The sequence below is a fragment of the Excalfactoria chinensis genome, chromosome 21 (genome assembly GCF_039878825.1).
Source record: "Excalfactoria chinensis isolate bCotChi1 chromosome 21, bCotChi1.hap2, whole genome shotgun sequence".
In the NCBI taxonomy this organism is placed as follows: domain Eukaryota; kingdom Metazoa; phylum Chordata; class Aves; order Galliformes; family Phasianidae; genus Excalfactoria; species Excalfactoria chinensis.
This window is the reverse complement of record NC_092845.1, coordinates 2646399-2659623: the sequence shown is the minus strand read 5'-3', so window position 1 is coordinate 2659623 and position 13225 is coordinate 2646399. Positions and strand designations below refer to the sequence as shown.

Below are 13225 nucleotides of genomic sequence, written 5' to 3'. Positions count from 1 at the left end.
ATGGCTCGCAGTGCTGGCCCCCATTGGGACTGCAGAGCTCTTCCCTTCGTGTTCTTCCCCCCATCAAACCTGCTGCCACCAAAGGGGGGCGGCTTCTCTTTGCAGCAGCCACTTGAAAACAAACCAAGCCATAGAACGGGTTGGGTTGGAAGGACCTCAAAGATCATCCCATTCCAACCCAGTGCTCCTTCCAACCCTTTGCCATAGGCAGAGACATCTCTTGCTTGACCAAGCTGCTCACATCCCCATTCAGCCTCCAGCAAGGGGGGCACCCATAGAGAAATCAGGCCTGTAAAAGGAGGGGGGTAGGAAATGCGCTCACTGGCAATAAATGCAGCCCATGTAAGTGATGGCAAAGCCTCCAGAGGGCCGGCAGGACGCAGATGTGCTCCGCTACCCACAGAGCTCCACTTAGTGCAGTTTATACAGCAGAGCTGAGTAAATATCAACAAGGAGGTGAAAATATTGATGGGGGGGGGGGGAAACTACTTGATGCTGAATGAGCCGCAGACATCTGGAAACAAACAAACTGCTGCAAGAAACAGGCTGAGATATTTCGGGTGCTTCGTTGCATTGAGAGCCCAGCGAGGAGCTGCAGCTGCACGGTGCTGTATGGAGCAGAGATGGGGAGGAGCATTGCTGGGGGCTTCCAATATCTGGAGGAGGAAGAAAAGCAGCCAGCACCTGAAGTGCATTGATATAAGGTCAATGAGAAAAAGGTCTTTGGGAAATACGAAGCTCCTGGATCAGAATGGAAGAGCTGGATGTGTTGTGTTGGCCAACACAGCCAGACCCTTATTGCTATAGGGATACAATGGCAGATCCACTGTGGATTCAAGGGCACGGATTGCAGGAGGCACCAAGCAGCAGCTCGGCTGCTTCCGTGCGCTCGTTTATTTACAGCAGCGCAATAAAGGGAATATATACAACAACATCCAAACAGGCAAGGAAAAAAAACCCCAGCATCATTAGGAAAAGAATAATAGGGCTCTGATTAGCAATTCTAACACAGCAACCTCTCCGGAAACTTCCCAGCCGTGCTGCAGGAGGAAAGGAAAAGCAGAAGGGAGCAGTGAGCTCCTGCACTGCAGCATCACACCATTGGTGCTGAGCCCTGGGAGCAAAGCCCTATGGAAGCCCAGCACAAAGGGAAAGCTCCCCCCCTGCATTGCCCAGCAGCAAAACCACCCCCAAAATCAATCCAGCAGCCACAGCTTCTTATTTTTTTTCCTTTTAAGCTTCTTTAATGATATTTGAAAGGCATAAATTTTCTATTATTTCCCAGGTTTTGAAAAAAAAACATTTTTTCTTTGTTTTTTTTGTTCTTTGTTTTTTAAATGACCAATATTTTCAATCCCAGCAACGTCCAACCTTATCAGCTACGTCATAAAAGAGCTATTTTACAAACATACATCTGGGTAATTAGAACAATAAAGTCTTTTTTGAGACATTCAGACACGATCAGTAAAAATACAGGGTTATTCATAAAGATTCTCGTGTGTTTTCTTTTCTTTTAAGAATACTTCCAGATTTCTTTCTTCTCTTTTAAAGTAGATCTGTGTGTGTGAAAGAGGACGTGGTTGTGTGTTGTAGAAAGGGAGCCAAAACCAAAGAGAGCTCTGAAAGGTGACAGCAGTGTTTGGGCTGAGGGATCCCTTTTGCTGTACATCTGCTTGTCAGTTGGCACCTTTTGGGGGGGGAGGAAAGAAGGGGTTTCTTTGGGGAGCAGAGAGAGAATGCAATGGATGAGGCTGGGCAAAGAAAGCAGAGAGAGCTGCCCTGCTCTGCTGTCCAGTCTGAGTGTGGGAATGTACGTAAAGCAGGAGGGAATTCAAATGCTTTCTTAGCCTGGAAGTTGGAATTGAATTGAGAGTAACGTTATCGCTTGGAGGGGGAAAAGGGGAGTCCTGAAAAGTGCATTTAGTTCCAGCTCCTTCCGCACAGCGAGGCACGGCCTGAGGTTCTGCCATACAGTAGATGTGCCAGAGAGAAGAAAGGGATCCCTCGTTGTTTGGGGTTGCTGAGCACAGATCCCTGACCCCACCGCCATTTCTTTAGAGGAGTAATGCCCTGTTTGCCAGGACGACCAACACAGCACGTGGAGCATGGAGTGACCTCTCTGTTTTCCATACAGCTGGGTTTAAACAGCTCGGTCCTCTCCACCGTTCCTTACAGCACTCAGCAGCCTCCTGCTCTGCAGCCCAGCCACCACAAAGGCCTCCTTCCCTGCCACCTGAAAGCAAAGGTAACTCCCCATAGGCATCCTGAAAGGGGAAAGGGACAGAGCTGCTCCTCAGCCCAGCTTACATCCAGCATTTGGGACTCCAGCAGCTCATAGGCTGTTATGCTGTTTGACATTGACATTAAGGACTTCTCCTGCCTCTGGAGTGTGGGCTGCAGACCAGCACTGTGCCAACTGACTGAGGGGATCCGGGGCTGGGGAGAGCAAGAGTCCTTTTCTATATGGGAATCAAAGGGTGCTGGACAGCAGGTCTGGCTGCAGCCCAGCTCAGGTTTTGGCAGGATCGGGTAAAGCTGCATCAGCATGAGGCAGCATTTGACTTCTGGGGTGTTAGCAATTGAAACGTGGGTGCTTATAACTAAAGGTGAAGGCGAGGAGGGGAGGTCCCAGCAGGCAAGAAGGGAAGAGCCTGGTTAATACTGACAGTACGTTCATGGGGTGAGCAGGATGGGCCTGAGCGGGACCCAAGGAAGAAGCAGCTCCTGCCAGCATGGAAGAGAACACTTTGGCTTGTGTTGGCAGTGCAATGCTCCTGCTGGTGAACAGTGATACTCTGTGCAAGCAGCTCTTCAAAGGAAGAACTCCTCCCTTCTCCATCTTTCACACCAGGCTCCAACTGTTCAATCTTTACATGAACTTATCCCTTGCCTGCTTCTAATGGGAAGAAGAAGGAGGAGGAGGAGGATCTCCTTTCCAGCTTAAGTGTCCAAAAAGGAGAGATGTGACTCTGTGCCAACAGCTTACGAGAAAACATTCCTTTTAATGGAGCAGGGAGTGAGATCTTTCTGCTGACCAAAGACACATTCTCAGCACTTCACGATCCACGCCATTGCAGCTGCTATTGCGGTTCTGATGGGTTAATGGGATTTGCAGGTTTGGCACGATGTTCAGTTCGGGTTCATTATACAGTTTAAAACCTGGAAAGAGGGTGGAAAAAGGGACCGCCTTGTCTGCTTTGCACTACAGCTGCTCCATTCGCAGAGCCACCCCCTGCCACGCTGGTGCCCATCCCAGAACTGACCCCAGGGCAGTGTGCGACCAGCAGAGGCTGCCCAGCACTGGCTCTACTGGTGGCTGATGGTTCCATCTTGTTCCCAGCCAGGAAGGAATTTCAACAGCAAACCCCCATCAGAACAGACCCAGGGAAGTGCTGCAGAGCTGTTTCAGCCTCCTTTGCTTTGCACACTTCTGTTTCAGTGAGAACACGTTGGCACAAAGAAAGAAGCAACAACCGAACACCCCAAGCCCTCAGCAAGACATACGTTCAGGTACTAAAACTTACTGGCCCTATAATCAGCAGTACCTGCGGCTAACTCAAATGGCAGCCCTTATTCATTCAGTAGTGAATCAGGGACAGACACCCATCCGCCCCACATCTTTGAAACACTTCTGGGTTTGCACGTTTGTTTCTTTTTGATCCAGAGAAGAGTTACAAAAAGTGCTGCAGGTCCAAATCATTTCATCACTTTACAAAGGAGACGATGATCAAAGCCAACAAAGTCAAGAAAAGAAAATTAAACCTATTCTCCTCTCCCCAGTTTTATCTCGAGTGTCAACAAAGGAGAATCCTAATGGGAGAGAGGGGGGGGGGAAAGAAACAAACCCTTTGCCCAAGCGCCTGGCTACTCAGAGCATGGAAAAACCCTTGTTGGAGATGGGAGCATTTCCCATGCGACCATTGAATGCACGAAGTTCCAGCCACAAAGTCATCGTAACACCTTCATAAGTAGCTCATTGCCTGGCAGTTTGGTGCCAGCAGGGAGTGCAGAGTCCAGCCCAGTGAAGTGAAGGTACACTCACACGAAGGCACAACCTCTGCCCTGGGACCTAAGGAGGCTCAGGAGCAGAGGGATGCACAGCACAATGGATGCACAGGGCTAGAACTGTCACTACCCAATTAAAACAGAACAAAGACAACGACGACAACGACAACAAAAAAAGGCAGATTAAAACAAAAAAAGAAGAAATTAAAATGTGCTTTTGATACACGGAATGAAGTCAAATAAATACAATGATTTTTTTTTTTTCTTCTTTTTTTTTTTGTTTTTTTAAATGTCTAAATACATTTCTTTCTCTTTTTTTTTATCTCCTACACCCAAAGCTCTGTACATTTGGTTTGGTTTTTTTTTTCTGTTCTGAAAACAAACAAAAACAAAAGGAATTTCTGGTGGCAAGGAGAGGAGGAATAGAATAGAATAGAACAGCCTCCCTCACTGACAAGGTAATAGTGCAGATGCCCCACAGGAAAAGCACCCACGCCCGCTTTGCTAGAGGATGGTTCACGTTTGGATGGTCTGAACCCTCTTGTCTCAGAGTCCACAAGGAAGGCAGCGGGTGCTGAGTCCTGATAGTCCTCATCCCATCTTCAGCCGGCCTGAAAACACGACTAACTTTTCTCTGATGGGGGAAAATAGAAAACAACGGTGGTGAGAGAAGGAGGGGTGCAATGAGAGATGAGTGCCTGATGTTTCTGAACGCCAGCACAGAAAGCAAGTCAATGTGAGAGAGAGAGCGCACATATAAGCTGAATTGCAGAGGTCATCAACCCACAGCAGCCAATTCACACAGTGCCACAGACATCCCAGAGGAAGACTGGGATCATTTCACACGTTCATTAATCTCTGTTTGGGAGTTTACATCGATTCAGCCTTCTCGAAAGAGAAGCTGCACATCCTTAGATGGAGGTGTGGGTGAGACAAGCTCCTCTGCACTTGTGAGGCTCAATGGATTCATCTGGCCTTTCTTGGAACCAGCACCCTGTTAGAGATGCTGAAGCAGATGAACCCCTTTTCTGTGTGTGTATAAAACATTCATAACACACTGTGTACTCTTTGGTTAACGTCTGATGTCAGTGTGCTGCACACTGCCCATTCCAGAAGGTCATACCTGAGTGCTCTCCTGTGGAGGCTGACCCAGCCAGCCCTTGGCGACGGAGAATGATGTAGTCTTCCTCAACCTCCTGTAAAACAAAGCAAAACAGGAGAGTGGACTGGAATCATTCTTGTTCCTACAGTGACCCACACTGGATCTCAAGACCTTCCTCAAAAGTGAACATTTTCAAGTTCTTTTCTAAAACAAAGCCTTAAGAAATACAAAAACCGTGGATAGTGCAAATAGAAATACAGTACCTTTAACTTCTCAAGGTCATTCTCTATCTTCTGAATATACTGCATCATCTGCACACGTGACTCTATAGACCAGAAGGGAGGGTTTGCTACAACTGTGCAGGACTCTTCCACTCCTCCCCAGCGGGTAACCATCATCTCCTCTGCAAATGGGGAGCTCCCTCCATCCGACTGCGTGTCCCGTGGGGAGAGGGGCTGCTGCTGTGCAGAGTCCAAAGAGGTGCGACCACCTGCAGCACCCTGGAGAACCAGAGACGACACCTCCTCATCCGTGGAGCTCTCCTGAACTGCTTCATATCCATCAAGGATCAAATAATTTCCTGTTAAGAGAACAGCTTTTTTACTCACACCTCGGTGCCATCATCACCAAGAACCGCTGAACTGTGGACAGTTTAAGCAGACTTTAAGGAAGACAAGTGGGGAGAGGCTCATCTCTTGAGACATCTTCTAACAGATGAAAGAAAACACTTGTGAACGCTATGCAGAACAGTCACTGCGTTAGAGCAGACCAGCTTGGTTCTGAGCTGAGCTCTGCAGATCACAGCTGCTTTGGGGACCACAGCTGGACAGTGACGTGACCAGACGAGCTCACCACCTCCCCTCTGCATTCCCCACAGCTCCCCATATCCAGCCTGAAAACCCTTCACACGTACTCATGTCACCCACCAACCCAAACCACTCCATTTCTGACCTGCACTGAGAACACCTGTGGGTAGTTTAGCTTTAAAACCCAGCTGGCTGAAAATACATTCAAAGATAATGCAATTACAGACAGAAATGCATCCACAAACTGTACCTATCAATTACATTAAATAGTTTCTCTGCAGCATTACAGCAAAGCTTGCACGTGAAAGCAGAACTGACTGCAAACAGGTCAGTCTGATTTCGATGTCCCTACACAGTTAAGAAAGTAAACAGTGTGAGTGGTGACAAGTAATTCGATGCCTCGAGTTGTTGCCTCACCTTTAATAATTTAAAACGTTGCTGTAATTCAGGGAAAGGCGAATGATTTTCAGTGCACGTTTGGAAGGCAGCGTTTGGACAGTCACAAATTGGCTCATGAAGAATCCAATTTTTAAATAAAAGCATATTCTCAGATAAGAGATACGGAATCTACTACCTGTGAGTGCCTCCTTACACCACGGCACGCGTAGGATAAGCTCGTGTGCTAAATTTAGTGCAGGGTCACCACTTTGGCTGATCAAAATCACAGGACTTTCCAAATGCAAAGTGTGCAAAGTCCCATGAAGGTGCTTACAGCTGCTGCCTTCGAGCTGCCTTTCTGCTGAGTTAACAGCTCCACAACCTTCTTGAAGGGTAGAAGAGAGAGGTTTGGAGATGCTCAGGCAACTGCCAAATACAGCATATGTAATAACAACGGAAATAATAATAAGCTTTTAGGAGCTTCAGACTGGGGGCGAGGTCACTGGAGACAATTGCAGTGCCAAGCTGAACTGCAAGTCTCTCTTCTCAAGCTCAATCAGGAGAAGCCAAAACGCAATAGCTACTAAATAGCCTGAGCCACAGCTCTGTGTAGGGACTACAGCAACGCTCTGCCTGCAGGGGTTGTATTTTTCCTACAGGTTCCAGCCGTCAGCTGAGAGATAACACGGTCCAGTGGCAACAGCAATCAAGAGCTTGCATTGTGCCCAGGCCTCTGTAAATACAGTTTGTCACAGTGTATTAACCCCACAGGATTTTAGTTTCTTCTTTCATAAAATAGAAAATTCATTAAGTACATGTTTGCTCAGCTCTTTTCCGGGCTCAAATGACTGTCAAGGACTAAAGAACTAACTTTAAATAAACGTCCTAAATTGTATCAGCAAGAGAAGCTTCACTAGGAAAACATAACTGCGGTTTTCTTTCGTATTTCCTAATTAAAACTGAGCCCAAGTCTCTAGTATTGAACTGGGAGAGGGTGCCATTCCAAGAAGGAAGGAAATGAGCTCACCTGAGATCCGTATTTGCACATCCTCCTCGTCCTTCCTTTCCATTAGCTCACTTTCAGATGGATTTTCATCACTGTGAGCTTCTCGGGCATCAAAGAAATGCTCCCCACTCTCATCAGCACCCACCCCTTCCAGCTCTGCGGCAGAGACCTCCACATTCATACCCATGCGGTCCATCGCTAAGTTACTGCTGGGCCTGGGGTCTCTGGCTCCCAGCTGCATGGCATCCCCTGGAGCTGGTGATTCAGCTGAAGTCCGGAGGCCATAATTAGCTGTGGGCTCGTTAGTTCCGCTTCTTGGAAGCGTGGGGTCTGCTCCAGGCTGGTGAAATTTGTTATTGTCGGAGTGCTGAAGTCCAAGCTCACTTCCACCCTCTGTCTGAGCCTCCTGAGAGACGGTCCTGAACCTGGGAAAGCGTTGCCGGTCCTCAAGGGTCCCCTTCTCAGCAAAGCCAAGCTGTTGGACCAACAGCTTTTTCAGCAAGTCCACTGCAAGTAGAGATAACGTTGGCAAAGCTTCACAGACCGTGTCTTCCATAACAGCGATCAAACTAGACATAAAGGCCCCTCCTTTCAAATGAGAGATCTCAGAGCAGCCAGCCCTCTCATTGCTTTCAGGAGGAAAGAGAGGGGTGAAAATAAATTAAAGGTCTGTTGAAGCTCTTATTCCACATTTCACCTTACAAGGAAAGGTAAACACATCAGTCCAAGCTCCACCTTGCTTGGGACAAGCAGAGAAATCACCTACTGAAGCTGCCCAGTGAGCTGGAGGGCAGGTGAGTGCCTGGTGCTACCCCCCTTTAAATGAGCTAAAATACAAAGGCAGTAACAGGAGACCCCAAGTTATAACTTCTAACATTAAACATGTTCCATTAGGTTCGGAAATGACAAATGCGAAACTTTCCCTACAATTTCATGTAAATTTATTCTTATCTGAACTTCAACCCACATCCCTTTAGCTCTCAAATTATCCCCAACCAAACACTTCATATTAAGGACACATTGTTCGGTGCAAAAATATGACAGTGCCGAGAGTGCAAGTACAGTGTTCTTTCTCATCATGTAATGCTCACGTAACAGCCAAGAAAATCCATGGGCTCTCACAGCAGTCCCTCAGTTAAAGGGAAGGCTCTTATCTTGACCTACTGCTGCTGTCAGAGTGATGCTGTCAGATGCCCTACTGCATCAGCACGGCCAAGAGATGCTGGGTCACTAATAGAACCTTAACACACCCCATGGACTGAGATCCTCTCATTGCTGGTCTCTGAAAAGGCGTACCAAGAACATCTGTACAGCATTCAGAATGAGAAAAGGACTCTGAATCCTAGAAAATGGATCAAAAGATCTGAGGGAAACTATTAAACTGCAGAAGACTGTAATTACTTGGAGAGAGAAAAGGGAACTGGGGCCAAGGATATGAATGCTCTGCATTCTAGCGACAGCAAATGACCCACAAAGAAGCAGTACAGAGTATTCCCTTCAAGTGCAATTCAGGGACTGTGTGCCCACTTCTGAATTGCCAGGGAGAGATGCACAGATTAATGATTCCATTCAAATTTTAGGAAGTTATATTTAGAAATGCAAGGAATTGGAATGCTGGGTCTGATCAACGCAGCCCTGCGTTCTTCCTCTGAATAAAGGTAGACCACAGAACAGAGGAAATGCTTGAGAACCTTCTAAAAACAATTTTACAGCATTATCTGCTCATCAGAACAAACTGCTTTCAGCACAGACAAGTACCAACCTGATCGCGCCCAGCCAGCTCCCAAATCCTCTGACAACCTGAATCTAGACTTTGCCTTGCTCATGTAAAACACCCAACCTCATCTGCATCACTTTGCAAAAGAAATACGCCGCATCACAGCCTGCTACTCAGGCAACCCCTTCTGTTCTGCACCCCTGGTGCTGTGAATGCACGTCCACGGGGTAACTGCAACAGCTCTGAGAAATCTGCTGACTGGCAACGACATTTTACAGTGCTGCATCGAGCTCTGCAATGTGATTCTGTCATCAAAGCACTTTGTGGATGATAAGTAACAATTCATGATTACCCTCATTTTAGACACAGAAAAACAACAGCAAAGCAATGAGATGCCTGTGGCCGAAGGGAGCGGTGTATGAATACAGAACTCAGAATTCCTCCATGTCACATCCACTTTGTTTTGCTACGCTGTCATCTACAGCACAGACAAAAATCTTTATTTAATAGAAACGGGCATTAAAACTATTTTAGCTCATTGATTCGGAAGGTCAGTCTCACAATTTCCATCTCCAAAGCAAGGCTCACAAGCACTTACGGTTCCTTAACGCATCCAATGCCCACTGCCCTCCTGATACCAAAGGTAAACTGGTGGCTGTGTGTTCATAGCATGGAGAAGACTCCTTCAGGGCCAGGTCTGCCTGTTGCACTTTATCATACTGCCTCTCTGCCACGAGAAGACTTTCCACCTCGGACTTTTCAGACACGGTGGGTGAAGTCTGAGCATTCAGTATCAATGGAGAGTCTAGGCCCAGATCTTTGTCTAGAAAACAGAAAACATGCATTCAGGTTAAACAGCTGTGTCAAATTTGATGTTAAACTGCAGAAGATTCTACTTCTTGTAATCTCTGAAAACACAAAACAACAGTCCTTGAGTGCAGCCTTGGTAAAAGGCTGTTCATTTCCAGGGAGAAAAACAACCTTTATCAGTGTCTTGTAATAGCAACAGTAAGAGGTACGTTTCCAGGAGCTCCAGCATCATTTCTTTACATGACTTGTAAAAAAAAATTGTTCCCTTCCACAAATAAGTGCTACCAAAAGAGCCCCAGGACACAAGGAACACAAGGACCCTTGGCACATTCGCACTCCATGCATCAATTGTACTGACAGCCTTTACCTGGAGCACTGCGTTACCTGGGCTTTGTAGGCTACTGGCAGGAATGTCATGCTGGTCTTTGAGCTTCTGCTGTTCTTCTTCTTCACGCTCTTCTCTGCAGGGAAGAAAGAAACAACATGTACTTTTAGTCACCTGTATCTGAACGCTGCATGCCAATCACTGCTTTGGCTGACACAAGATGGGATGCTGGAGAAAGAAAAGCAGCCCTTTCTCCTCCAGCTGCTGTTACTTACTCGCCAGGTCCCGACTGTGGTAATGGAATCACTCTTCTGCTACTCTCCATTTTCACATTCCCTGCCATCTGAGCTATAAGGTCCTGCCATCTGCATAAAAACATCACATAAAGACATGCAAGATGCGAAGCATAACGGATACTGCTCCATTTAGCACTTTTTAAATCCAGCTAATATAATTACTGCTTTTCTTATCAACAGAAACGTCTAATCCTGTTGTTCTTATAAATCCTGTTACAGTCAGTGCCTCTGTAATACCTTGCAGCCACAAGTGCAGCAGCACAGCAGAACGCTCACCTCACCGGGATGCTCCAGCAGAAGGAAATGAATGACAGGACCTTAGCAGGAGCTGTCGAGTTATACTTATGTATAAATATAAATGCAAGCATTACGTAACCTTTCACGTAGCACTGATTAGTTTAACACAGTGCACACTACAAAGGCTGCTACGCATCATACAAATAATCTCAGGTAACTCGTGAACACCTGCACAGTTGCTACACACAATCAGATACAAAAGCTCTGTCATGTACAACGAGGCAAGCTGCAGATGGAACTGAACCAATTACTTACACGTTCTTTTCTGAAACTGTCTGTGCCACCAGCTCGTAAATGTGAGCACCGTTTTCTGACATGGAGATGACGAAGAAAGCTTTGTTATCTGGAGCAACACAAAGAGGGAAGCATTTAATCGCACGCCTCATTCTGCACAGCATCCTGACACTCCTAGAACTGGATATAACCCCCATCCAGAAGCAGCAAAAGAACAGACCATGAAATAACCCTTCAGTGGTACTGCACACAGAGAGAAGTCTTTCCCTGACCAGGAAATCTGACTATTAGCCCTGAAAGTAAAGAGCCATTTCTGCCTAAGCTACTTTGAAACCACTTCTCTTTTCCCTCATAGTGATTTTCATTTCTAGGGAACCTCTCATCTAATAAAACCACACTACTTGAACACAGAAGTCTATTTATAACACAAGCCATGCCTAAAAAGGTTATTACCAATGCAGAGAAGTTAAACAGCTCACGCAGTGCTACTGAACAAGATGTTGGACAACCAAGAATTAAGCCTACGCATTTTTCCATGTTCTACTCTGGAACACTCCACAAAAAAACCTCTCCTTGATGATCTAAGCCCCATTTCTGGTGTCCTCCTTTGCTTTCGCAGTTGGTTACACTGACCTGTTGCCACCTGACGAACCAGAACAGTGTTCAGTTTGATGATAGGACTGAAGGTGTGCTTGCTATCAGCTGTCGATGCCAAGATTTTACTGTGACACTTCAGGACCAGCTTATCATCTTGTTTCTGCAACAGCACCAGAATGTCCTCCAAGAGCAGAGTGTAGAGATCTGCACAGGGCACAAAAGAACCCAGAACGAGTTAAAGATTCATGGTTTCCTATCACACCCCTGCAGAAAGAAAAAGGCAGCATTTCTGATTACTCATGCAGAGGCACTAATCAGTGCTATGCCATTCTAGGCAAAGCTTGCAAATCTTCCTCATCAAAACTACAGCAGAGAGCTACAGATGGGATTGGATCATCTCACGACCGACTGCTGTGTCCCTGCATGGCCTTAATGACACTCCAGCACATTTCAGAATTGACAAGAATGATTTAATCAGCTTTGAGAAACACATACACATCATTATAGGTGGTAGCACGAATCGTAATTGGAAACGGCAGAAGTGCTTTCTCTCTCCCTCCCTCTCAGCAAGCACACACAAACTCAACCCCACATCAGCTGACAAGGAGGACTCACCGATAGTTTTGTCACGATTAACCTTCCAAGTCAGAGGTCCTTCGTGAAGCATTTTTCTCTTGGTGAGATCCAAGTTCTGTCAGAAGGAGGAAGAAAAAAGAAAGTTGCACTATGAAATGTCTTGGAAAGCAAGCAGTGGTAAAGCATGAGTGTCAGGGGGGAAGGCAACCCCCATAGGTGCTCCACTTTGAGTAGCTAAACCCAGTGTGGAGAAAGAAGCCCAGAGTGAGAACAAGGCACTCCTACACACCAAAATCTTGTAAAGAGGTGTCTGTTGTCACTCTTCCTCATTCATTTAATGATGTTTGAGGTGACAACATGGAGAATTTCCCTTCAAAGTAAAGTTCTTAAGGCATTAGAATGCCACCTGGTTTCTAGGAGTTTTTGCAATAGCCCATACAAAGTCTGCAGCTCCAGTATTACAACTGGTTAATGCTTCAGCACTCTATTTGCAAGTCAAGTAAGCCTCCGAATGACATACTGATATAAAAAGCATTCCAATGATCTGATGGACTTTATAATGTCAATGGATTCTTCAGTCATTTCAGTACTTGTGACATTTAGATCTGCAGGCAAGTAGAAGTGACAATTTTCACAAGTCATTCCTTCCAAGTCTCAGTCTACAATCAATAACAGCAAGCTTTCATAACTGCCAGTAAGTTCTTCATTTCCTAACTCAATGCTTGTGGGTTTATTTGCGGAAGATTACAGGATACAGCTTTATAGACAAATCATCACATAAAGATTTCTTTGAATACACACTGACTTTGGAGAATATAAAGGAGTTATAAATAAACAACACAGAACCTATAAGTGGGACTGGCACCGATGGTGGTCAAAGTATCAAACCATCATCATCCACTTGGTATCTCACTAAGCTTACAAGCTACACCAGCACTCCTATGTGCAGAACCACGTTGTTATATCCATGGAGAACAGATAGCAAAACTAAAGATTTCTCTCCAAAGGCCATTTGACTGCACATCCAAGGATGTAATCGAAAGAGCCACAAATGGAGCAATGGTGCTACAATCATG

At 46.0% G+C, this 13225-nt stretch overlaps 1 protein-coding gene across 5 annotated transcripts in view; it reads right to left on the bottom strand.

Annotated features, from left to right (window-relative positions):
- Window positions 1-1237: 1237 nt before the first annotated feature.
- Window positions 1238-13225, bottom strand: part of ARHGEF12 (Rho guanine nucleotide exchange factor 12) — a 61826-nt gene continuing 49838 nt past the window's right edge. For all 5 annotated transcript variants that reach the window (XM_072354689.1, XM_072354691.1, XM_072354692.1 and 2 more), the window contains 10 exons: window positions 12189-12264; window positions 11610-11777; window positions 10998-11085; window positions 10425-10514; window positions 10209-10285; window positions 9613-9837; window positions 7319-7804; window positions 5371-5687; window positions 5129-5201; window positions 1238-4639 (listed from right to left, as the gene is read on the bottom strand). In XM_072354689.1, coding sequence (XP_072210790.1) covers window positions 4629-4639; window positions 5129-5201; window positions 5371-5687; window positions 7319-7804; window positions 9613-9837; window positions 10209-10285; window positions 10425-10514; window positions 10998-11085; window positions 11610-11777; window positions 12189-12264 — 1611 coding nt within the window. In that variant the 3' untranslated portion in view covers window positions 1238-4628. The remainder of the gene's footprint in view (window positions 4640-5128; window positions 5202-5370; window positions 5688-7318; window positions 7805-9612; window positions 9838-10208; window positions 10286-10424; window positions 10515-10997; window positions 11086-11609; window positions 11778-12188; window positions 12265-13225) is intronic.